The 25495-nt window shown below is 45.8% G+C and overlaps 1 protein-coding gene across 5 annotated transcripts in view; it reads left to right on the forward strand.

Moving 5' to 3' along the window:
* The first annotated feature begins 6256 nt into the window (after positions 1 to 6256).
* The window catches only part of PROX1 (prospero homeobox 1), a 49799-nt gene continuing 30560 nt past the window's right edge, over positions 6257 to 25495 (forward strand). Inside the window, exons 1-4 of one of the 5 annotated variants that reach the window (XM_051783921.1) lie at positions 6257 to 6658; positions 6880 to 7004; positions 14255 to 16043; positions 22620 to 22727. In XM_051783921.1, the coding sequence (XP_051639881.1) occupies positions 14322 to 16043; positions 22620 to 22727 (1830 nt within the window). In that variant the 5' untranslated portion in view covers positions 6257 to 6658; positions 6880 to 7004; positions 14255 to 14321. Of the gene's footprint in view, positions 6659 to 6803; positions 7005 to 8083; positions 8264 to 14254; positions 16044 to 22619; positions 22728 to 25495 lie in introns of those variants that run through there. The other 4 variants (XM_051783926.1, XM_051783925.1, XM_051783922.1 and 1 more) reach the window with 4 other exon arrangements.

Consider the following 25495-nt stretch of genomic DNA (forward strand, 5'->3'; position numbering starts at 1 on the left):
CAGGCAGCAAGCAATTTACAGCCACAAAGGTAAATCTGGCCACGTGCAAGCTTTTTATACTAAACTGTGATAGCTCTCCCTCCCCCAACCCAAGTTTCTCCTAAAATTTCTCTCTGAAGGAGCCGATGATCCCCTGGTGATCACCAGCCCACGTCAAGGTGGTTACCCTGCTTAACCCCACTTGGCACAGAGTGGGAATTACCAAGGGGACATCCATCTGGAGCTGCCTGAGATAAGAGGTGTCCAGTGTTAATAAACAGGCTTCCTCTACACCTCAGCAGGGCCTTCCTTTTCTAAACAGTCTTCCTTTAATGTTGTAAAATGTTTTTTTCCATTTACTCAATGATCATGCCTTTGCCGCTGGGGGAGGGCTCAGGGAAAGAGTGAAGGGTGGGAGGAGAGGGAGAGAGAGAGAGAGAGAGAGAGGGAGAGGAGAGGAGACGACAGGACTCAGCATATGTTTCTGAATCATTGAGACACCTGGTTTTTAAATGAAATTGCTAATGCTAAAAGTTCTCCCAGATTAGCTATTTTGCTTGCCATATGTACACAAACATCTGAAGTAAGAAAAAAGAGAGAAGACAAGAGAGAGAGAGAAAAGGAAAGAAAGAAAGAGGGAAAGAGAGAAAGAAAGAAAGAAAGAGGGAAAGAGAGAAAGAAAGAAAGAAAGAAAGAAAGAAAGAAAGAAAGAAAGAAAGAAAGAAAGAAAGAAAGAAAGAAAGAAAGAAAGAAAGAAAGAAAGAAAGAAAGAAAGAAAGAAAGGAAAAGAAAGAGAGAAAGAAAGGAAAAGAAAGACAGGAAGGAAGGAAAAGAAAGGAAGGGAGAAAGAATAAAAAAGAAAGTAAGAAAGAAAGGAAGAAAGAGAGAAAAAGAGGAAAGAAAGAAAGAAAGGAAGAAAGAGAGAAAGAAAGGGAAATAAAGAGAGAAAGAAAGGAAAAGAAAGACAGGAAGGAAGGAAAAGAAAGGAAGGAAGAAAGAATAAAAAAGAAAGAAAGAAAGAAAGAAAGAAAGAAAGAAAGAAAGAAAGAAAGAAAGAAAGAAAGAAAGAAAGGAAGAAAGAAAGAAAGAAAGAAAGAAAGAAAGAAAGAAAGAAAGAAAGAAAGAAAGAAAGAAAGAAAGAAAGAAAGGAAAAGAAAGAAAGGAAGAAAGAAAAAGAAAGAAAGAAAGGAAAAGAAAGAAAGAAAGAGAGAAAGAGAGAAAGAAAGAAAGAAAGAAAGAAAGAAAGAAAGAAAGAAAGAAAGAAAGAAAGAAAGAAAGAAAGAAAGAAAGAAAGAAAGAAAGAAAGAAAAAGAAAGGAAAAGAAAGAAAGAGAGAAAGAAAGAGAGAAAGAAACAAAGAGGAAAGAAAGAGAGAAAGAAAGAGAGAAAGAGAGAAAGAGGAAAGAAAGAAAGGAAGAAAGAAGGAAGGAAGGAAGGGTGGAAAACTAATGTATTACAGTAGCAGTAGTAGTAACCACAGCAGTATCACAGTCATTCACTGCAATATGTCTAAACATTCATAAATGTTTTATGCATCCTAAAATGCCATGTACTAGGGATATGGCATCCCACTGAGGTTAATGAATGAATGAGTTGCCCTTGAAGGTTAATTTGCACAAACAAAAGGTCAAGGGACATCTTCAAAACAAAATATTGATTAAAGCAAGTTAAATGTTTTGACTTGAAGGAGACATGAAGGATTAAAAAGCAAAATAAAGCAGTATGGATAAGAAAGGAACAGGAAAGAAAAAAACATCACCCCCAGACACAAAGGAAATGGTAGAAAACATATCTGAATCAGCTAGTCATCTGCTAACAAGCTGTAAAGATTTCCAATGACAAGTTGTCACATTAGTTTAGTGAAACTGAAGCAGCACTTATCCCTTTTCCTGTGCTTAATCTCTCCGCGAGCTGCACAGAAACATGCTACCACGTTTAATAGGATTAGTTTAGTTCACTTTCTCCTCTCTGGAGGTTGTGACGTTTTTTGTTGTTTTGGGGTCGGTTAATTATTGTATTTTTTAACAGTTCTATTTTCTTCAATACCGGGTTCTTGAATTAATTTGCACTCTGTTGAATCACCTAGGTTGCATTCACTCTCCACGTTAAAGGCATTTTCTTCCAAAGGTTTCCCTTTTGAAAGGAGGAGCCAGGCAAAGGTAAGTAAGGAAAGGCTCTAAATTCAGTAATTACACACATCAGGCACCCGGTTCTTCTCTTTCTCACAGACACTGATGATGCTTTATTGATATCAGTACAGTTATTTTTAATTCACATCAGCATAAGAGCAGAATTAGACCTTTGTGGTTGTGGGGTATTCTTTTTATTCCACCCCTGGAAAAAAAAAAGAGAAAAGCAAAAAGAGAATAAAAAAGAAAACCTGATATGTATTCGTAGCCCTGTTCCCTCATTTAGTTGGAAGAGACACAGCAAGGAAAACGATCAAAGAAAAGGCAGTTTCAACAATATACCCCTGTCACTTTCAATTTTGTTGTCAGACTCCAAAGGGGCAGAGGAATCACTCATGGTCATGGGCACAGTGCAAAAGTTTTCCTAAGTTTCTTGCATCTGTTTTTTTTCCCCCTAAAGAAAAAAAATGCAAGCACAGGAAGCTGTCAGCTTGCAGTAAAACTTTTCAGAAACACCAAAATTTGGAGTATTTCTTTCTGTTGGGACAAACCTTACAGCTGAACACAGAACTGACAACCTACATATCTGGAGGACAGGTAGCATTTTGACTTGAAGTTTGTGACACACCCCAAGCATTAGGCAGAGGGGCAGGAGAAGAGAACCCACAAACCTGAGCATACCCAGGTTTTGCATCCAAACTTTGTGAACATAGATTATTTTTTGTTTGGGTCTGAAACACCCATAACTCAAAAAATAAAAAGTGTGAATACCTTATAATCTATTAATGGCCAAGAAGAGGACCTAGTGGGTACTGTATGATCTATTAATTACCAGGAAAAAGACCCGGGAATTCTACAGGAGTTTGCAGACAGAATGGAATCTAACAGGTCACTAGTGGGGACCACACTTGCAGTCGGTCAAGGGACTGGAGGCTGCAAGGGATAGAAACATCCACACAACCACACACACCAGCCAGAGGCTGTCCTGACACTGCCCAAGCCACCAGGCCCTGAAGAAGGCACCAGGGATGGCTTTGCTTGCTACAAATCCTGCACGAGTTGCTGACATGGACCCTTTTTGAAGGATTAAGTTCTTGAGGAAAAAGAGTTTTTCCTCCACCTCTAAAATTTGGGTGATGGGTGGGGAATTACTTTTACTGCTGAGCTTTGAATCATCAGCTTACATTCCTTAAGGGGCTGTCTATCCTCCAGGATTAAGAGAGTCTCAGTGCCTGAGATGGTGGACGAGTGGAAAGTGTGTATTTCATTCCAGTTGGGCTTACTGGTATGGCAGATCGTAGGGCCGATGTGCTTAGGCTTGGAAAAGTAGCAAGACATTGGGCTGGAGGAACGTAACCTACAAGCAGATACGGAAAGGAGCAGCAGGGCCAGATGACAGTAGGAAGCCTGTGTACAAGGTGCTCATGGTTGGGGCCAGGCTGGCTGCCACCGCTCTGCTGTGTGACCTTGGGGACACCGCTTCACTTGCAGAGCCTCAGTTTCTCTTTTGAGTAAATTAACAGTGGTTGAAGTTAAGGAGACAAGCTCAGTGTCAAAGGCAACTATTTATTAATTTGCATTTGCACAATTCAGCTTCTTCTCTACGTGTACCTCGGTGTACTTTAAAACAAAAACAAAATAAACCAAAAGCAAACCAAAACCAAATCCAAATTAAGAAAGAAGGAAAAAAAAAGGGAGGGGAAGAATCCAAGCGAGTCATTCCACCGCCAAATTTAGCCTATCTGCCCCTGCGTCCAGAAACACTTCTGCACCCTTGTCCTGCAGCCCCTGCAGCACTTACAGCTACACCGGCAGGCTGAGCGCGTCACCTCGACCAGCGCAGGCGGGGATCTGTCCCGGGCCGTGCCGCCCATCCGCACCCGCGGAGCCCAGCGCAGCCCCGGCCGCTCCCGTCGGGCCGCCCCGGCCTCGCCGCTCCCCGCGGAGGGCCCGGTGATCCTATTTCTAAAGGTGTCACGTTAAAAGCACTCGCGGCACAGCCGTCCCGGCTCGGAGGGGCTTTCGCGGGGCCGGGAGGGCGCCGCGGGCACCGGGCACCGATGCGGGGCAGCCCGGCGCTCGGGCTGCGGGAGGAAAGTGACGGCAGGGGAGAGTCCCGGGACGCGCCTCGTTGCACCGGGGATTCCCGGTCACTAACAGTGCTGGGGTGGCCAGCGCCGGCCTCGGGCCAGGCCTCGGAAAACGGCACGGCAGGGCTTGCGAGGGCGCCGGAGGGGAGCGGGTCTCATCCGCCTGCCCGCCATGTGAGCCCCGACGTGCCGGGCGCAGCGGTGCCGGTGGGAAGCCGGCGCTGCCGGCGGCCCCCGAAAGGTTTCGCCTCGCACCGGTGCCAGGCTCCAGGGCGGGTGTTACTGGCTGCATCTCCTAGTGATCCACCGGCCGGACACAGGCAGGGACATGTAATTTTTTAACTCGGAACAGCTCCCCAACGGCAGCTCCGGCAGCGCGGCGGGGTCCCGTCTTTGTGATCGGCGGCGGGTGGTCTGTCGCGTTACCCATCCACTCGCGTTAGTGACCCCGCTCCCCGCCGCGGAGCAGCGGGGAGAACGGCCGCCGCAGGGAGACACGCGTTTCGCCACCGCAGGCAGGGCAGGTCTGGCACCGGGGGGCGGGTTTGCTGACCAGGCCAGCTCCCAAACTTTTGCCGCGCAGGGCAACCCTCTCAGCGCGCCCTGCTGTCCGCACCCACGCGCGGAGGTCGGCGGCGCGACTCTCCTAGGCTCTCCTATAGGGAGACAGATCCTCACAGTGGAAGCTGAGACAAGCGGAGCAGCTGCCCGCGCCAGCAGCAGCAGGGTGCGCAGGGGGCGAGGCGCGGCCCGGCCCCTCGCCGCTGGCACAGAGTGGCGGCTCAAGTTTTGACAGGGGCCGCCCGCGCCTGCCCTGCCTGTCCTCATCCCATTGGGGCTCTTCCCTCCACGCGGGAGTCCCTCTCCCGTCGGCTCGGGCGCCGCGCACGACGGCCGCCCCGAGGGGCGGGCGGACGGGCCCGGAGAGGCAGCGCCGTCCTTACCTGCCGCCGAACGCCCTGCAGCACTCCGCTGCCGCCCGGCCCTCCGCAGGGCGTTATTCCCTCCCTCTGGTGTATTGCCCGGCCGCCCGCGAGCCTGAGGCTCATTCCCCTCGTGCAGCCTCGCCACCCCGCCGGCAGCGACCGCGCAACCCTCCGAGCAGCCGGGGCGGGGGTGCGGGTGCTCCCTGCCCTGCACCTCTGAAACCCGCGCTCACGGCGGGACAACGCGCGCCCGGCAAACTTCGGTCTGGATCGCAGCCCCGACCTGCCGGGAAGATCCACTTTTTATCTCTCAAATTTTTTTCCCCCCAAAGCTTTCCAGCCGGAGCCGGCCGGGAGCGCGCTAGGATGGGTTTAAGTTGAGCGAAACTTGGTGCGTGCTGCGCAGGGGGCTGTGGCCGACAGCACTGAACACCCGTGTCCCAGCATCGCCGCTTGTTCCACGCGCCGCAACCTGATGCTCGATTTCGTCTTTATTTCCTGCCTCCCACGTGGGAAGTGCCCGCGCGGCTCCCGCTGACAGCCCCGCGACGCGCGGCGGCGAGGGACGCCGAGTTGGGGGGTGGGCGGCAATGGGCCCAATTCTCCTAAAGTTTGTGACCCGCGTCGGGGGGCAGCACCCGCGAACGAGGGTTTGCTCCATCGCACGATGCTTAAAAACGTGAAACAGGCGCACCCTGGGGCCTCGGCACGCATCTGCGGAAGTCTCCCCGCATGGAAAACTTTACCGCATGGGGCACCGCAGAGCACCCCTCGCTCACGCGGGGGTGATTTTCCTAAAGTTTCACACCCACCCCCCTCCATGCGGGGCGGATGTTCTCCGTCCCTTGTCCGTGCACGGTGGAGGTGAGGGGGGGCGCCCCGTCGGGCCGCTCCTGCCGGCGCTCCAGCCCCGCGTCCATCCGTCCGTCCGTCCGTCCGTCCGTGCCCGCTGCAGGTGCGCGGCCGCCGCCACCTTCCCGCGGGGGCGGGGCGGGGCGACCCCAACCCCCCCGCGCTCCCCTCTCCTCTCTCCCCGCTCCTGCCAAGTTCTCCCCGTCCCCCCCGTCCGTCCCAAGGAGCCTCCCGATTGGGCGCCGGGCCGGGCCCACGTCACTCCGAGTGTGACGTCTAGTCTTCCTGTTTCCTTCAGCTGTGTCTTAAAGTAAATCTTGTGGCGGTGCGGAGCGCTGCTCGGCTCGGCCAGCCCAGCCCAGCCCAGCCCAGCCCTGCCCCGCACCGCTCCCGCCGCCCCCGCTCCGCGCCCGCCGCTCCGCTGCGCTCCGCGCCCGCAGCCCCGCGGCCGCTGCCCGCCCGCCCGCACTCACTCCCGCCCGCACTCCCTCGCCCTCCCTCGCCCGATTATCATATTCATCAGCGGCGGGGCTCGCCGGCTGCGCGCGCGTGTCCGCGTGTGCGTGTGTGCGTGTGCGGGGCGCGGGTGGTGTGTGTGTGCATGTGCGTGTGCGTGTCGCCCTTTCTGTCTTTCCACCGGCAAAAAAAAAAAGCGAGGCTCAGTTTCGTCGCCTTTGCACGGAGTAAGTACCCGCTCCCCCTTCGCGCCCCCTTCGTCCCTCCCCGCTTTCTCGGCCTTTTCAGGTCTTTTTTTTTTTAATTTTTTTTTTTTTTTTTTTTTTTTTAATTCGCACTTGCTTGGGCTGCTCTAAATGGTCCGGGGGAATGGGGGGAGGGTGTGGGGGTGATGAAATCCCCAGCAAAATACTGATCACCGTTATCAAACCTGTGCTTCTTTTTCCAGGGGGCAAATTTGCAGTGACTTTATTAGCTGAGTAGTTTTAATTCCCCGGTAGATAAAGCGGTAAGGATTTGTGAGCGGTAAGGAGCCCGATGGAGCGCTCACCGTAGCCTGCCCAGGGCTGAAGAGTAAGTGACCTGCTCGTTGTTAGGTGATCCTCCCCCCTTCTCCTTCGCTCTCTCGCTGCCACCTTTTGTGGACCGCTCTTTATTTTTATTCCGTGGGTTGGAGGGTAGTTTTGAGGGGACGGAAAACGCAGCGAGTATTTGGCTTCTTTTTGTTGTTCCGAGCTTCCTCCTCCTCCCGTCCCCGCCGAAGTTCCCCATCCCCGCTTTAAACTCCTGCTCCGCTCCTCCGAGCCTCCTCTTTGTCCTGTTTATTATAGCTGCCTTGCTTTTTGTCTCTTCCAATTTGCCTGTCATTTGCATGTCGCTACTTCTCCTTTTTAACCCAAGCCGGGAAGGACAGGGACTTTTTATTCTTACTCTTCTTAGCCTTGCAATTACTTTTTCATTTCCAAGAGTGGGACGAGCTGCGAATCGTGGAAATGTATAGAAAATGGGATTTGAGTGGTAGGTAGCGAGCACATGAGAAGAGATCAAATGCAAGTCGCGGGATAAGAGCCTTGATCTGGGAAAAGATTAGGATTATTGGTACTTTCTGTTTGTTTGGTTGTTGTTTGTTGATTTTTTTCCTCCGGGGGGGATTTAATTCTTTCTTAGCCGTTGATGGAGATCTTTCTTGGCTTTTTCGATTTTCTGTTTAGCGGCTGAGTGACCCGGCGCACTTTGCCATGTGTTTGCACGGAGTTAAAGCGCAGGAGGGAGCGGTGCTGGGGGGGGGCGTGGGGCCTGCGCGGAGGGGGCGCGCAGAGCTGCGCTGGGGGCGCTCGGCCCGGGATGGGGGGGCGCTGAGAACGCGGGGCCCGACAGGAGCGGGCGGCCCGACAGGCGTCCGGGGCACGACTCTCCGGCACCGGGCGCTCCGCGGGGGCGGAGCGGGGCCGCCCCGGGGCCCTCGTCTCTTTGCAGAGAGGGAGAAAGTTGGGCGTACCCCCCGCGGTCGCTGCGCGGCGTCTGGCGGGGCAGGGCAGGGCCGCAGGGCCGGGGCGGGGGTGCGGGGGCGCGGGCAGGTGCGTGGCGCTGCCCGCAGGGGCGGCGGGGCAGGTGCGCGCCGAGCGGGGCGGCTGCGGAGCGGGACGCGGGGGGTCCCGGCCGCCGCCTCCTCCCTGTGCCGGAGAAAGCCTGGGTGACGGGGTCAGCCGCGGGAAGCGGGTCGGGAATCAGTGTCCGCAGGCGGACGCGGGAGGCGCGGCCGAGGTGGGATGGAGCTCCCGGAGGGGCCACCGTCGCGTCCGCGTGTTTGTGCCCCGTCCGCGGAAGGGCAGGTACGGGGGGTATTAACTTAATGCCTTTGACAAAGTAGGGGATATCAGTCAGGGCTGGCAGACGCGGCTGCAGACTAGAGGTGCCCTTGAATGTCGGGTAAAAGTTGCCAACACGAGCTTTGGAAACCCGTTAGTTTTCCACAGGTCCCGAGTGCTCAGCAAACCCCATGGTGTTTCTGGCTGCGTGGCCAGTGTCACCCCAAACCCCTCATCCGGGTCTGGGGACGGGTGGGGAGCACGTGGAAGGCGTCCACGCGTCCGAGGCCATTGCTCGGTGGCAGAAGGTCCTGTGTTGTTGAACACAGGGTACAAAAACACGTCTGTGTCACCGCGAGGTGTAAAAGCTCAGATTATTTGTCACTTCCATCGCCTGTAGAGGTTTGGCAGTATGCAGGATGAATTATACGGAGGCAGTTTCCTTGCCCGTAGATTTGCATGTGGCACATATCCCTTATGTCTTCTTCTCGCAGTTTTTCCGTGAGTTGCCATCAATCACATAAAGTTTACGATTGTTGCAGCTCATTTAGCATTTATTTTATCTGCTTTTTGTCCAGAGCTTACCTTTAGCAGCAATATCACATACTGTGAAATGTTTATTAATACTCAAGGGTAGACAGAGTATCAACATTTCAGGAGTTAAACTGTGATAAAACATACAATGTATATACTTTTCACTAACAGCTCCCTATTTTTGTAAAGTATCTTGCATTCGCTGAATGGCACTGTCGATATATACTGTTAACTTCCCTGCCCGTTGAACTCTGAGGCCTCTCAGTTTATATAATTCATCTATTTTATGTTCAGTTGATAAATTAAGGTATTCATAAGAATGGACACATTTTGAAATTGAAAAGTTTAAATTGATTCAGGGCAGAATTGTAAATCCTGCAATTTGTAGTTTCTAAATAGTGATTTATTCTGACTCGAAGTGCAGCCTAACTGCTAAATTAAGTAACTCAAGATCTGTGATTTAACGACATTGTGTAGCATGGAAAAAATAATATCTTGAAAAACTTGGGCTGAATTTGTAGTAGGAATCTTGAGAATGTTTCAGTATTGTCTCTACACAGAGGCCATGTGAGTTATTTTCTTCACGATCAGTGAAATAACAAGGACCAAACTGGCTTGAGAGGAGGAAAATGTTTTCAGTTTTCTAGTTTGAGCAGCTTGATTTCTTTTTCTCATTCAAAAAATCTGTTTTGTCAAGCAGTGCCGAGCACGGCTGCGTGATGGAGGGCCCTGTATCTCCCTAAAATAAAGGCCTGAACTAGTGAGATACTGAATCCCTCCTGTTAGCGAGCTCTGTAGTTGATGGGGATTGCGATGTTTTGAATTCACAGGAATTGCTGAATACCTTGTTGGATTGGGCCCTGGGTGTCACCAAGTTCGTAAGACAAGGATTGCTTTCTTCTTTAAGGCTAAAGAGCAGGCAGCATAATTTTGAAGTAAATCAAGCTCTAATTTTTGCTGCTTCCTCTTCTTGCGGAGAAATCCTAATAAAGTAGCTACTACTGCGCAAATAGTTGCTCATCGTTGCTGCCTTGTTTCAGATTCTTTGATTAGACATCTCAGCTAAGGGAGTTGGATAACCATTTCCCCAAGAAAACTTGTGTCTGAGCTGTACAAAAAGGTAGTACTTTCTCATTAGTGGCTGACGTGATTTTAGCACTGAACAGATCTATGCTGAATAGATGTCATCTGTTCTTCAAATTTTAGCTGTGGTTTTGTGCATGAAATGCTGTTGACTGGAGTAATTTTCATCCTGCGCTTCTTGGCTAATTCTGGCAAAGCCATACCCCATGTACCATGTTAAAGATCTAAATATTTCTATTAGCAGAAGCATGTTGAATTTCTTGTGTGGTATTCGCATGATGGGCTGACACGAAGCAGGCAGATGCTGGACCAAACAGAGTAGTCAGCTTGTGAAAAGATAGGAACGGTTTCAGCTCTAGAAACTGATATCTCCTTGAATTCGTCCATGCATATCTGTCAAGTTTAGCACTTTGCTGCTGTGTATTTAATGGCTGTTTAGGTTAGGCTAGGGGTCTTCAAAGTGGCTGACAAGGGTGAATTTGAATTTACATCTCCTTTGCATCTCATAGGTGTATGAATTAATCTAGGAGAAAATGATCATCGTCTTTGTAGATCAAGATGGGTTAACAAAATTGATTACAGAAATTGATTTATTTGTAGTTAAATACCTGACATCATACTCCTTTTTAAGGACTGTTCTAGCCAAAGGTTTGGTAAGAGTAACTCTTGGAGACCTAGAAATTAATGTTTCCATTTAAAATGTCAGTGCATATCAAATGGATCTGAAATAAACCCATGTCTGTAGCTGCTGTGCTGTTAAGAGGTTATTCATAGCTACATTGTAATCATATCTCCTTAAATTTGTAAATAAAATACTATTGCTATGTTTATGGATGGATGTAGAAAGTGCTGAGGCCCTTGGTATGATTTTTAATTACCTGGGCATGGAAAATGTTCAGTTTCTGAGAAAGCCACACCGTGCGAGTTGAGGTTTGAGATGTGTCCCGTAAATTTAACATAAACTACACTTGGCATGCAAGGAGAATCAAAAGTGATGTATAAACCAAATTTAACCTTCAAAAATTTAAAACTATGTAACTCAGAAAGAAATGTATGGCGCTTCTGAATATTTCTACACAGATCTTGACAACCTAAGCTATCTTACTAACATGTTTTTCTGGATTGCTGCACACAGACATTAGATGTATGAAATATAGTTTTGAGACAACGTGCAGCCAAAGTACTGGTACTACATAAAGGACACACACTTCCTAATTATTTCCCCCCCTTCCCAAGAGTTCCTTATTTATTCAGTTCTAATCTAATCAGTCTTGAAGTCTGCCTGTCGTGGCTGGGATTTTGCATCCCGCTGTACATGCCATTCCACTTCCCTTGAGTGCGAATTGGTTTTGGTCCTCCGAGACTGAAATATTAACTGACCGTTCAATACCCATTCTGTTTTGTTGGGCTGAAGTAGAACTATTTCTCATATTTAAGCTGAAAGGCACGTAAGCCTTAAAGCTGGCAGTCTGTAGGCTCAGGATAACACCAGGGCAAATGGGAGATGTTGCTTAATACCCAGGTTAAGTGTACGATAACTCTGATGCTTTCAGCTTCCATCGAGGGAAGGAGAGGACATCGCTCTGGAACACCTCCTGCTGCATGTTTGCAGTGGCAGGAATGGGCTGGTGAACAGTGGCTGGTACAGGGGCTTGGGGAGAGGGAAATGGACACTGGGGAGGAAGGATGCATGGCAATGACCTTCCAACCTGGTTCAGGACAACCTGTTTCCTGAGCTGCTGACTCAAGGGTACAGCAAGCCCTCCCCATGTGTGTCCTTGGTTGGGATTGGGCAAGAGAAAGGGAAACAGTGGTCAGGCACCTCGAATTTTCTGGGAAACATGCAAAACTTGAAACCTGTCATGAGGTTTTTGGTGTGAGTCTGGGAATGTACTGCTGGCTCTCAATCAAGCATAGCTTGACTACAGAAAAGGAAGGAAAAGCGTGAAGGTTTTCGGTGTTGGTGGGTTTTGTTTCTGGTTTGTTTTTTTTTCATATTGGCAAGTAGTATCTTTGTGGTGGATGGCTTTAGAATATCTTATGTGCAGTAAGCAGGAGCTCTTTTGGTTATCTTTCAATTAGTTTAGACCAGTTTCAAATGAACACCATTAGACTGAAAGGCCAACCTTGACCCTGGTTTATTCTGTGCCAGTGTCGCCTACATAAAAACCCTGGTGATGGTCATCCCTTTCCACCCTCCGAGGACTTGGCCAGTTCTTTAGAAAGACAACCCTTCTGAAATCCCAACTCCTCATTTTTTTATTTTTTTTTTTTAGATAAAGTTCTAATTGTAAGAGCCTGATTCTGCCCCTTGAAAAACTGCATTTGCGTCAATTGAGAGAAAGCAGGAGGCAGTCTTTTACAGCACATGCTACTAAGCAGGGCCTGACCCTACCCCTTGCACATAACAGGATTTTTGTCCCCCTGGACTCCAGGGGAGTTGCTTGCAGGGTGGGATGCTCCCTGGTGTGCAGGTGGCAGAATTGGGCCCCTGCAACAGAAGTCCTTGTTATTTTATCATTATCGTGAGGTAGCCAAACTTAACTTGCTTATTGTACTTCTTGATAAGGAAAGATCTCTGAAGACAGTGACCGGATAACAGTGTAAGGCTCTGGATTCCCCATTTGAATTCATTACATTTTTGGTTTTTAATATATTTTTTATCATTTTTTTTCTCTCCTATATGCAAGGAACAGTAATGTAAACAAACAGTATGTCCCTTGCATAACTGTGTCTGACACCAAATCTCTGAAAATTCTTTTAGTACATCCAGAATACATGGGCAAAGGCCGCAGAATAAATTTAATGTTTCTAAGTATTAGAAGCTTTTTTTTTTTTGTCCTGGTTGCAAACTAAGCATTGACTACTGTCTTGATTTTACAGATTATTTCATGCTGAAATTATGCCTATTTGCATGGATAGTCATTCTTTAAAACTAGCCACAGATGCAGTCCTAGGGAGCACGTAGATGTTTTTACAGGTGAACCGAAAGAGATGGGAGCAATTCCAAAAAGTCTGCATGCTGCCTTTGGCAATATACCCTGTTATTGTGAAGACTGTGCTCTGTTAAGCAAATGTAAAGTTTAATATTAGATAAGCGTTGCATGAAAAATATTTTAATTTTCATCACTGTTAAATTGTAAGAAACAGGAAAAAGTGTCTAATGCTTTATGTGCGATGTGAGTTTAGCATCACTAGTTAATAAGTCACAAATTATGTCAAGAGCCTTTTACAAAATGCAAGGAAGTGTGTTATCTTTTTATGCTGTGTTCCTGGGAAACAATGAGAGTTCATATAAAGAGAAGGTATCTTCCTTTCTCACGCAGCTGATTGATGTTATTTCTTTCATCTTCCCGTATTTTTTCTCATCTTTTCTGCATGTCACAGGAAATAAGATTCTGTGTATTCAAAATGCTACATGTAAGAAGGGCTTCACTGGGCATTTCAGATATTGTTCTTGGAGATTTTTCTAAAGCAGAGAGATGTGACACTGAACATGCCTTGTTTCTGCTATGCAAAAAATTTGACATCATGTATTTTAATGTATGAAATACAGAATATTCAGCCTTTCGTAGCGGAGTTTGCTTGGAGAGTTGCAAAAAGGGAAGGAATGGATGGGGAATTTCAAAACACTGTCGTGGCTAGTCACTGGTACATATGAGGCTGTGTTAACAAAATACATTTTGGCCTTTACTCGATCACATCTCTATAAATACTATAATCCTGACCATATCGTATTTTAATGCATTTTGGTTTTGGTGAATAAATGTTTTCCTAATGATTTAAGAGAGGTTTTCCCCCCAGTGTAAGCCTGAATGCGTCTATGATTTCTTTACCTTTCACATACACATATACCACCTTACCTACAATTGTATGAAAGTTGTTGTTTTAACCTTTGAATGTTAAAACAATATATCAGTTTTATCTCTCTTTAAAAACTACAATTGCATTTTTACATTGCAATTGAATTTTTAATCCAAATTTTATACAATTTCTTGTTTTAACAATAAATCTTAAATAAGGAATACTTTCATCTTCTTTTGTAACATGTATCTCAATGCCCTAAATTTAATCAATTGGTTGTCAGAGGCTGTGTTCTTCTAATCTACTCTTTCTTCTGAAGATAAACAGTATCATTTTAGGCATTTGTGCAAGAGAATCATATTACTGGTGCTTAAGCAGTTTTTGCTTTTTTAAATCTTAATCCATCTTAAACCAGTGGAGCAGAAATATTTAAAAATGTTTCATTTCAAGCAGAGTGCATAATAAATTGCAATAATTGTAATGTGCCATAAATCCCAGAGCCTATGCATTTTGCATTTTATTCAGGATTGAGGTCAGGAAATTTGGAGAAATTTAAAGAAAATGATTCATCAGTCCTTTTGTTCTGTTGGCCAGGGTCCCAGGATTCTTGAGCTGAGCCCAGCTGACAAGCTTTTGAAGATGGCACAATAACAGTCCAGTGATGCCTGACCATGACAGCACAGCCCTCTTAAGCAGGCAAACCAAGAGAAGAAGAGTTGACATTGGAGTGAAAAGGACGGTAGGGACAGCATCTGCATTTTTTGCAAAGGCAAGAGCAACGTTTTTTAGTGCCATGAATCCCCAAGGTTCAGAGCAGGATGTCGAGTATTCAGTGGTGCAGCATGCAGATGGGGAAAAGTCAAATGTACTCCGCAAGCTGCTGAAGAGGGCGAACTCATATGAAGATGCCATGATGCCTTTTCCAGGAGCAACCATAATTTCCCAGCTGTTGAAAAATAACATGAACAAAAATGGTGGCACGGAGCCCAGTTTCCAAGCCAGCGGTCTCTCTAGTACAGGCTCAGAAGTACATCAGGAGGATGTATGCAGCAACTCTTCAAGAGACAGCCCCCAAGAGTGTCTTTCCCCTTTTGGCAGGCCAACTATGAGCCAGTTTGATGTGGATCGGTTATGCGACGAGCACCTGAGAGCTAAACGCGCCCGGGTTGAGAATATAATTCGGGGTATGAGCCATTCCCCCAGCGTGGCATTAAGGGGCAATGAAAATGAAAGAGAAATAGCTCCGCAGTCCGTCAGTCCTCGAGAAAGTTACAGAGAAAACAAACGCAAGCAAAAGCTGCCACAACAGCAGCAGCAGAGTTTCCAGCAGCTGGTTTCAGCGAGGAAAGAGCAGAAGCGAGAGGAGCGCAGACAGCTGAAGCAGCAGCTGGAGGACATGCAGAAGCAGCTGCGCCAGCTGCAGGAGAAGTTCTACCAGATCTACGACAGCACTGACTCCGAAAATGATGAAGATGGCAACCTGTCTGAAGACAGCATGCGCTCTGAAACCATGGATGCGAGGGCCGGCGACTCTGTCAGCAGGTCGGACAATGAGATGTGTGAGCTGGACCCAGGGCAGTTCATTGACCGGGCACGGGCCCTCATCCGGGAGCAAGAGGTAGCGGAGAACAAGCCGAAAAGAGAAGGTCCTAAGGAGAAGGAGCAAGGGCCAAATGCCTTCCACCCTGAAGGCAAACACTTGGCCGAGACACTGAAGCAGGAGCTGAACACTGCCATGTCTCAAGTTGTGGACACAGTGGTCAAAGTTTTCTCATCCAAACCCTCCCGTCAGCTTCCTCAGGTCTTCCCACCTCTCCAGATCCCACAGGCAAGGTTTGCCGTCAATGGGGAGAACCACAACTTTCATACGGCCAACCAGCGCCTGCAGTGCTTTGGGGATGTCATCATTCCCAACCCCCTTGACACCTTCGGCAGCGTCCCCATGCCTGGCGCCACCGACCAGACCGAGGCACTGCCCCTTGTTGTCCGCAAAAACTCCTCTGACCAATCCGCCTCGGCCCCACCGGCTGGTGGCCACCACGCCTCCCTGCACCAGTCCCCGCTCTCGGCCACTGCCGGCTTCTCCACTTCCTCTTTCCGCCACCCCTTCCCGCTGCCCCTCATGGCCTACCCCTTCCAGAGTCCCCTGGGTGCCCCATCGGCCTCCTTCCCGGGGAAAGAGCGCGCCTCCCCTGAATCCCTTGACCTGACCCGGGAGACCACCAGCCTGAGGACCAAGATGTCGTCGCACCACATGAACCACCACCCCTGCTCGCCGGCCCACCCCCCCAGTGCTGCTGAGGGCCTCTCCTTATCCCTTATAAAGTCCGAGTGTGGCGACCTGCAAGACATGTCCGAAATCTCGCCCTACTCGGGAAGTGCAATATCCTTTTCGAAAGATGAGCGATAACCTGGTGGTGGCTGGTGGGAGAGGATGAGGGGCCGTGCTGGTGCCACAGGGCTTTCCCTGGGTGCTGCAGGAGTGGGGTGCTTATGGGGTGAAGGCAGGGGGCTTGGTGGGGCCAAATAAAACGTGTGGTATTGACTGACAGCACTCTTTCAGCAATGGTGTTCATGTAAAAAAGCCTCTGGCCCTCCCCCAGCCTTTTAGTCTGCCCTGTGGGGTCAGGAAGACAGCCAAGCCCACAACCTGGGTGCCAGTGGGTTTCCCTGGGCTGGCAGATCCTTTCCCAGGCAGGGAGGTGATAAAGGGGGCAGCGCCCTTGTCCAAAAACCGTTCCAGCCAGGGCTGCCTCTTTTCCCTCCTGTGCCAGGCCGACACACGACCCTGTTAATGGTGTCATGGCTGGGGCTCTCAGAGAGCCACAGTCCGGTTGTTGCTGAGACTTCAGCTCTGAAGTGCATAAGGGAAATGAAGCTCAAAAGACACAGGTACTGATATATTCAGGCTGCATCAAGTTCTTTCCCCCACCCAGAGGTCTGTTACTCAGCCCGTGTGCAGCTGCCTGCTATGCATGATTAACCTCTGTTCAGCCATACACAGAAATCTTTTGTCCTAAGATACACAAAGCAAATTATTTTGGAAAGCTAGAGAGAACAATTAAATATAAAACTTCAGCTGTATTAAATTTACAGGACACTTCCCTTCCTTAAAAAAAAAAAAAAAAGATGATAATAAAATCTCTCTTTTTAGCTCAATAGCAGGCTTTAGTTAGGGCAAAAAATCCATCTCTGCCTTTATTTAGGCATATCCAGACACAGTAATAATCTTTTAGGTTTTTTTCCTGGAAACTAGTACTAGATTTTTGGGTTTTTGGGGTTTTTTTCTCTTTTAGCTCTAACACCTCCCAGGCTTTCCATCTTTTGCCCTAATGTTCTTTTTGGTCAAAAGGTTTTTTATCAAAGTACAGATGTGTTGAAAACGAATAAAATACCATGTGTGCCCAATGTTAAAGTTGAGGATTTTGCATGAAGGGTAGATTGATAACTTTTCCAGCTCTAAGACCCCAGCAGAAGGCAACAGCACAAATACAGAGCCTCAGATGCATCTAATTTCATTCCCAAGATGATGAAAGTAATTGCATTTGAATACCTGTGCCCCTACCTGAGTAGTGGTAGCAATGCTGAGGAACTTGTCCTCTTTTGAGGGGTATCATGTGAAGGCAGCTGCCCGAGGCTGTGCTTCTTCACTGGTTATCTTCTAGGTGATTAATAACTCTGGTGGTTTTAGCTTATTTTAACCACATTTTCTGTAGACATGTTAAATCCTCAGGAGGGTCCTGTCAGGGCTCTAGACCTGCTGGTTACCTGGACTTTCCATCCCTCCCATGGTAGTGGGCACCAGTGGGACAAGGCAGGCACTGCAGGTCCAAAGCCCATTACCACCGGTCTTTGATGTAACTTAGGTCAAGTCTGAGTCCAGATTGCTGCTGTCTGACCTGTGTGAGTAGGCCCATTTCTATAGGGAAAAGTGTTCTATAGTTGAAAGCACCTTCCTAAGGTGTTGGTGTTTTCGAGAGCCAGCTGGTAGTGGACGTGGTGTTTGAGGCACCTCTTTACCAAAAGAGGATCTTGTTGAGCACTGGTAGCAAGGAAATCTCCTCACCATTTACATTTTACAGCAAAATAGAGGAGTCTATCTAACTCCAGCATCACTCAGAGTTAGTGCCAATTACTTTTGCAGTTCCAAAAACAAAATCTGTATATTGAAATGCAAGCTGCAGTGCTTGGAAAGCAGTCCTGAGGTCAACAGGAGTGGCAGCTGAGGGCAAGACTCAGGCCAGGGCACTTAATTTCTACTAAACAGGACAGTGGCATACAAATTGTTTTTGTATAAAAATAGTTCTCCCATCCTGGGAGAGGAGTGAGGAGTCATGAAACATGCCAAGTGTGTGAACTAGGAGTAGTTCTAGGGCTGCACTTGATCCTCGCCACCCGTGGAGCACGTCTCCCCCACTCTTGCCATCTCTCCCCCTTTCTCCTGCTCCTTCTCGCTGGTACTTGCTAATGGAGCTTGCTGCTTCTGCTGAAACAGGGGTGCAAGAGTCCTCTGCTGCTTCAAGATATAGCCAGGGGAAATGCTCGGTGCTACAGTGATAACTTTTTTATTACCCTGCTTCTTTCCCTGCCATTGGGAAAACACACTGACTTTCCCACCTAGATGCTATTGCAAGGTGCAGTTTGTTCTGGGTTTAGATACAGACCTGTTGGGACAAACAGATTTATTAAATAACATCTCTACACGTGCACCATAGTCTACTCTGCTGTGGGGATGGATGTTTTTTCCTAGCAGCAGCTCATTTGTCCAGGTAGCTTACAGTTTCTAGGGAAAGGCATGGTGTGGACGTCGGTTGGTTTGTGGTCGCTTTTGTTTTACATGGATGAATGTGCACATATAGGCAACAAATTTCTTCAAAGAAGCAGATCTTTCTTCCCCACAGAAAGCAACATCTGTTTTCCTGGACAATGCAGCCAGGATGAGAACAGAAGACTAGCAGATAGAGCCAAGTTCAGGTTTTAGTAGTAAGTTAAACACTGAACTAGCCTGGTTTTTGTTTTCTTGGGATTTATTCTTTTTTTCTTTTTTTATAATAATGCCTGTAAAATGTATCTGATCATTCTTTGCTGAATTGCAGAAGAAAATGGTTAATGTTTGTGTATGTTGCTAAACAAGATAAGATGCACCTGCAGCCTGAATTCCCATCTTGGTCATGAATGCAGTCTGTATCTTTGCAAACTAATCTGTTTAATCAAATATTAAGTTTTATTCAAATTCCAAAAGAAACAGACAGCGAATTGTTTTTCTGTATGGTCTTCCTTTGTCATGCATCCTCTTTGCATCTCAAGAAAAATAGCCTTGTTCAATCCCAAAACATTTACATAGATCTAAATTGAAACACAACAGTAGTTTGTGTGCTGTTAAGACATCTGTAAAGGTGAAGAACTTTAGCATGCTCTCCCTGGCAGGAGGGCTTTGAAACATTAGTGCACCTTTCTACAATTTTTTTTATTTTTAAGCAGAATTCCAGTCCAACTGGAGTAAGTTTCACAGTCCCAATATGTCAAAGCTGTAATCAGTGAATTACAACATTTTGAAATGAGGAGTTATTACATCTGACTAGAATTAAACTAATTAAACTTTTTTTTAAAAAAAGGAGCGATTGTACAGCAAGCTGGATAACTCTGTGCTGTTGATAAAACCTATGTGATGAACAAATGGTTTCCAGCCAGTCTGTTCTTCCGAGGGTCTTGAAGATGCTCAGAGATGCAGCTGTTTGGAGCTTTGATGATTAAAAGTACCTGAGGTGTAACTTAAGGAGCAGCTTGGCTTTGCTAGTGCAGATTTTTTAACTGATACAACCTATTCTTACCCCTTTTCCCTTCAACTCAATACACGCGTGGGCTAGAAAAGCCTGTTAGAGCATTTGCGGGGGCTCAGGCTGAGAGTAACAGAAGCGAAAGATCATCTCCACTGAAAAATATTTTTACAAAAGAGGAGCATTACCTGGGAGGATTGAAGTGCAAATGAATCAAATGCTGTGCAGTGCCACCCCTGTGCTTCTCCAGTTAAAACACGCATGAGCTTGTATAGATTTTGTCCCCATATGTTTTGTTCCCAGTCTTCCACTTCCTATTTCTTAGGGTTTAGCCATTTTCCTGCTGCTGCTGCGATAGGTGAGGCAACGTTGTGCTGTGTAAATGCACAACACTGAGGCTCTCAGGTTGTTTGAACACTGCTTTAGGTTCAGCTGCAGTACACTGTTCCTCTGATCTTTTATGTTCCCGAGCAGATGTCTTTCATTAATTTATGGATTTATCATCTTTTCTTTCTGTCCTTTTTTTTTTCTTTCCTTTTTTTTTTTTTTTTTTTTTTTTTACACCTGGCAGCTGGCTCAAGTTTCAGCAGTTATTGTCTATTTTGCATTACCCATAGAATTGAATGTCATCTGTCTTCACAAAGCTATAGCTAAGAGAATTGAGGCAAGCCACACGAGCTGCTGGGACAGAGCTTGTTTGCGTTCCATTCGGCACCCCTCCTCCCTTTACCTCCTTAATATTTATTTGTGCTCGTTTTCTTTCCTGGCCTTGAATGGGGCTTAGCTCGTGTTCGGTACAGCTGTATGTTTACTGAATCTATTTCATCATGAGTCATTGTGCGTGTGTAAGTATCCTGGAAACAGCTAGTGCTTTCTTGGAAGAACAGTTGCTTTTCAGCCCAAGCACTTAAAAAGGAAATTAAGCAATTGGTCAGTTCAGTTTTTTTTCTGAAATAGCAAAGGGTTATCTAATTCTTAGCTCTTAAGTCTGTCATTAACTATTTTTTGCTATATTATTACAGATCATATCTTTTATCACAGTAAAGCGTTAACCTTAGGATCAAGATATACAGATTTGTTGCATATTTGATATTGCTTTAAGGCTGCCAAGTGCTTAAGAACAAGTATAATTTTAATAAAAAATGGATTTCTGGGAATTTGAGTCTCAGAGCATCTTTTAATACATGTTTCATTCAATATCAATATCCTCTGGCATTAGAGCAGAAAATATTTAAAAATCCTAAATGCAGAAGGAATCCAAATGCTTAGACAACTGTCTAATATGCTTAAATCCAGCAAATATGAGAGGGTTTTTTTGAAGTTTAAGTCCATCTTTGAGCTTACTTTGAAAGAGAATATACACCAAACCCAATATTAACATGTTGTCAGCGTCAGAGGAATTGCAAATTAAGGAGACTCAAGATTACTTTTTTTCTCTCCTACTGGAGTTCCCTTTTGGACCCCCAGTTTCCTGAAAGGATCACATAACAAAACGGATTTCTGGCACAGAAGTTTGATTTGTCTAAAACTCTTATCACTAAGCAATAGGTGACAGCTTGCTACTATTATTTCACTTACGTATTTTGACAGATGGCACTGCAGAGTGTAATGCTCTTTTAGACTTCTCTATCAGTCTAATGGAGGTAACTGGAGGTTCTTTCAACTCTTCTCTTGGCACAAGAAGTATGTCAGTCATAAATTATCTTCTTTGTAATCATTAAGCATCTAAAACAAAATGCAAGTTCAGCTGAGCCGTTTTCCATGTACTTCCAGATAATAAGAGGTTTTTAAACTAATATTGTCAATGCTTTTTTTTTTAAATGTTACATTTTTCTAATCTAAAAATGAACCTTGTAACTGAAATGAAGGGAGAGGGTTTCAGCAGATTTCAGGAATTAGAGAAAAGGGAATTCTACCGAAAAAGCCTAGCTAATCAACAGTAGCCTGCTGATAAAAATTAGTCTGGGTTTCCCATCTCGAGGCTTGGAGAGTGAGATGTTCTGTGCTGACGTGCACCCGACTGTAAGGCAGAAGAGGCACCTTGGCTGCAGCGCATCTGTCAACTTGGTTGACCTTCCCCCCCACTGTAAGGTGTGAACTGAGTGAATTTTTCAACAATTGTGTTTAGGAGAAACAGTCCTTAGAGAAGCTTCTGGGAAGAACCCTTAATTGACCTTGTGGGGACCACATTGATTTTCTCCACGTGCATCTTCATTTCTGATAAATTATAAAGCCATTAATTTGCTGAGGAAATGGCAGGGCCAGCCTGCGGCACAGATGTGACCAGAGCTGTCCTAGCACACAGTTCACAAAAGAGAGCCAAGAAGCGGGGAGAAAAATCAGCAAGCCGAGATTGTTATGGTTAGCTTCACATTCCCTTGGGAACTCTTTTAGTTGCTTCTGTTTACAGATCTAAAAGGTAATGATGTTTCCAGGATAAATAGGCTGCCTTATAGGGTAAGTGGCCATTTATTGATTTGCTAGCCCACATGTATTGATTGGTTAGCCCCAAATACAGCTTCGTTCTCCAAGGAGTTAACTGTGTAAATCAGGAGGTGACAAATTTGTGGTGGGGGCATTCGGCAGCCGAGGGGCTCTGCCTATCACAGATTTCACTTTGATTTGCAAGGCAGCCACTGGAGCAAAGCAACAGCAGGATTAGAGGGAGCTACTCAAGATGTTAAAATTTATCGATGCGAATGAAACAGGTGAAATGTGCTGCCTGTATAAAACTGCTCGAAATCATTAAGTGCCTCTGATTGTCTGACATGCATTGGCTTTATTGTGTGCAAGTAGCACAACACTGAGAGAAAAAGAAACTTTAACCGGCATGGCAAAGAAGAGAGAGAAAAAAAGCTTCCGATAAGTTTTCTGCGGCACATGCTTCCTGCATTTGTTTCCGTAGCAACAAGTGAACATACATATGGTACACAATCCGTAAACTTGCAAGATCCCTGAGACCCAGCACCTAAATTGATAGGAAATACAGGGTTTAAGTTACGTGGCCTCTCGTCCCACATTTACCTATTTTGCAGAAACCTACAGCACAGCAATTTAACTGTTAATATTTTCTCCTGTGGTCTGGGGAACTGTAGAGCATTTAAGGGGGCACTTTCATAGGTCTGTACATTCTGAAAAATCTTTCTCAAGAAAAGAATTTTCCTTTACTAATTCAATCCTACATGCAGGAAGGCTTGTCACCGAATCACTTGAAAAAGGCCAAGCTCATGTTCTTTTACACCCGGTACCCAAGTTCCAATATGCTGAAAACTTACTTCTCAGACGTAAAGGTAAGAAAATCTCTTTCCCATGCTTTCTCCTTACTAATGCTGTATTTGCTCACAAAATGGTACTGTGTTATCATATTAGAGATTAATAATATTTCTGGGTGCATAAAGGTTACATCTGACTTCATTCACTTGTTCTTCTAGTTGAGGTATACCCTGCTTGTGCCTGGATGAGGAAAGCGGATGTTTCTAAATTAAAAATTTAAAAAAAAAAAACCACACTAAAATTTTAGAGCAAAATAAGAATAATTATTACAGTAAATTAAACGGTTTTCATTGTATATCCTATTAGAAAAGGAAATTTCTGTGGTAGTAGAAATGTACTTCCAAGAACATTTTGGAGCAGTTCTCAAGTCCTCCCTTATTGTTTCTTTTCGGTTGGTTTCCTCATATTTGTGCTTACATAAGCAGAGTGTAGAATCCCTTTCTTTCTGTCAAAAAGAAACAGTACATTGAAATTCTCCATGCAGAAGCTGCTTAAAAACAAAAGTGATGATTGTCTCTTATTTACAACTTAATTTGTTGTTGATGCAGAGTACACTGAGCATAAGGAGGATGAATAAAGTGACAGATTCAGGCCACATTATTCAAATGAGGATATGAAAGCTGTCGACATACAGCTGCATCCTCCCTCATTCTACAGAATATTAGGACCTCCTGATTTTTTTTCTAAAAGTAATTGTTCCTTCACATCAACTTGATTTTGTGTTAATCATCTAAGTTTTTTTAAAAAACACATAGATTGTGTTTTAATGATTATAATGGTATACATGGTGTCATTATCTAAGTAACTTTATAAACATTACATTAGCTTAAATTAGTTTGTTACATATCCCCCCACCCCAAACAAATTACTGAAATCCTTCTTTTAATCACTTTTGGGTTATGGGTTTTTTCAGTCTTAGTGGAAGATTATTCCACAGGTTGTGAACTTGGCCCAGTTTCTGCTGATCAGTTCTCTTTGGTCAAGTTTCTTGGCAATGTTTCCTTTTATTTTTTTTCATTTAACGTTGCTTGCACATCTCAGTACGCTTCTGCCCCTCACAGCCATGTCCTTGGAGGTTCCTCTTATTCAATGACATGTGCTGAGCGGATGGTGACAACGTTTATAAAAAGGGGGGGGGAAGCAATACAGCACTTCCTAGGCTAAATGGCTGGTCAAGAATCATTAAACACACACAAAAAAAAGCTGCAAATGGCGCAACGGGCCAAGTGGAGGGTTTGCTCTCAGAGTGGATCCACCTGGAATGGAAAAATTGGAGGGAGCGTTTCAGGCAGCACTGCTCCAATGAGCTGCCACAGGCAGATGTAGCGTTGGCAGTGCTGCCCAGGAGGATCCTGCTCTGGGACTACCCTGCGCCTTCGCCCTACCTGTTCACATATCCAGGTATGCCAAAGTGGGGATATTTTTTCCCTGGCGTTTCTGCTTAATTTCCTCTTCTTAAGAAGATACGTACTTGAGTGTTTCCATGCTCATGGTGACTGTCTTTTGATAAAGTTCTGTAAAATGCAGAAATTTGCTTTTGTGCCACCTTACATTTATACAGCACCAGGAGAAACCCAGAAGGGCTTTACAAACCAGCAGTGTGGGATGGGGTCATTCGTCCAAAGGCGAATGCAGCCACCTCCCTGGCGACATGTGTCAGCCACACATGGTCAGCAGCACCACAGAACCGGGGCTGTACATGTTAGATGCACTGATTGGGCTTTTCCACACCTTTAAATGCTTCAAAGTGCTTAGCGTGTGTTTGCAGTTTCTCGAGCCAAAGGATGCTCCCCCTTTAGCCCACGTGCACTCCCATTAGCTTCACCCCTCCTACTTACGGAAGCGAGCGGACATAATTTTGCTTAAATGGAGCCAGAACGTCCTTGTGGTTTAAGCAGGTGTCCCCTACCAGTGCCGACGGGGACTGCTGCTTGCCACTGGAACGCTCTCATCCGTGAGCTGAGAACACATATGTAAATAGGTACCCTAATGAGACGTTTCCATGTGCTGTGCTGGCCAAATGTTTGGTTCTGAAGATCGTGGCTATATTAATAAAGATGTATGCGTAACATGTAATACTTGAAGCAATAGTATTTAATTTCATTACTAATTGCCCTTAAAAAATGAAAAGAAACTGTATTAACGCAGTGATTTATTTCAGAAATTTAAATAGGAGAATAAAGCTTGGGAACGATTTGAATATCAGGGCCAGGCCCTCGGGGGGAAGTAAATGCTTATAGCTGTGCTAGAACCAAGGAAGCTGTACTGATTTACACCAATTAAAAATTGGTGCTTTTCTTCCTTCCTCCCACTGCCTCAAGAAGGCAATAACCCCCAAATGCTGTGGCAAAACTCGTAAGATCCATAGTGCTGCGAAATTCTGTATATTTCAAAATGAGGATTATATTGTACAGGTGTGTTTATTACTACTTCTTAAGTATTTCCATTTTCTTAAGTCACCTGGAAGAAATAGAAAGTTAAGGACAACTGCACACAATCCGGATCTAGTGTGGTGAAAAATTATTTTCTGTCATAGTCATGATGACTATATGAATAACAACTAAGGAGTGCCTCTAATTAACTCTCTTTCCCCTATATAGAAAAAGAAATAAATTAAGAACCCAATTTAATTCTAAGCAAGGATTTTTAATTTTTTTTTTTAATATCCAACAGAGTCCCCCCTTTAATTTTCTCTCCTGGCTCCGAGTTCAGCCGAGTTTAGTTCAGAAAGTGAGCAGTGTCGGATAAGATGCAAACACAACTTGTCAAAGTCTTGTGAGAAAAC

This window comes from Manacus candei, unplaced genomic scaffold (assembly GCF_025592945.1).
Source record: "Manacus candei isolate 608988 ecotype Guabito, Panama unplaced genomic scaffold, ASM2559294v1 h1tg000017l, whole genome shotgun sequence".
Lineage (NCBI taxonomy): Eukaryota > Metazoa > Chordata > Aves > Passeriformes > Pipridae > Manacus > Manacus candei.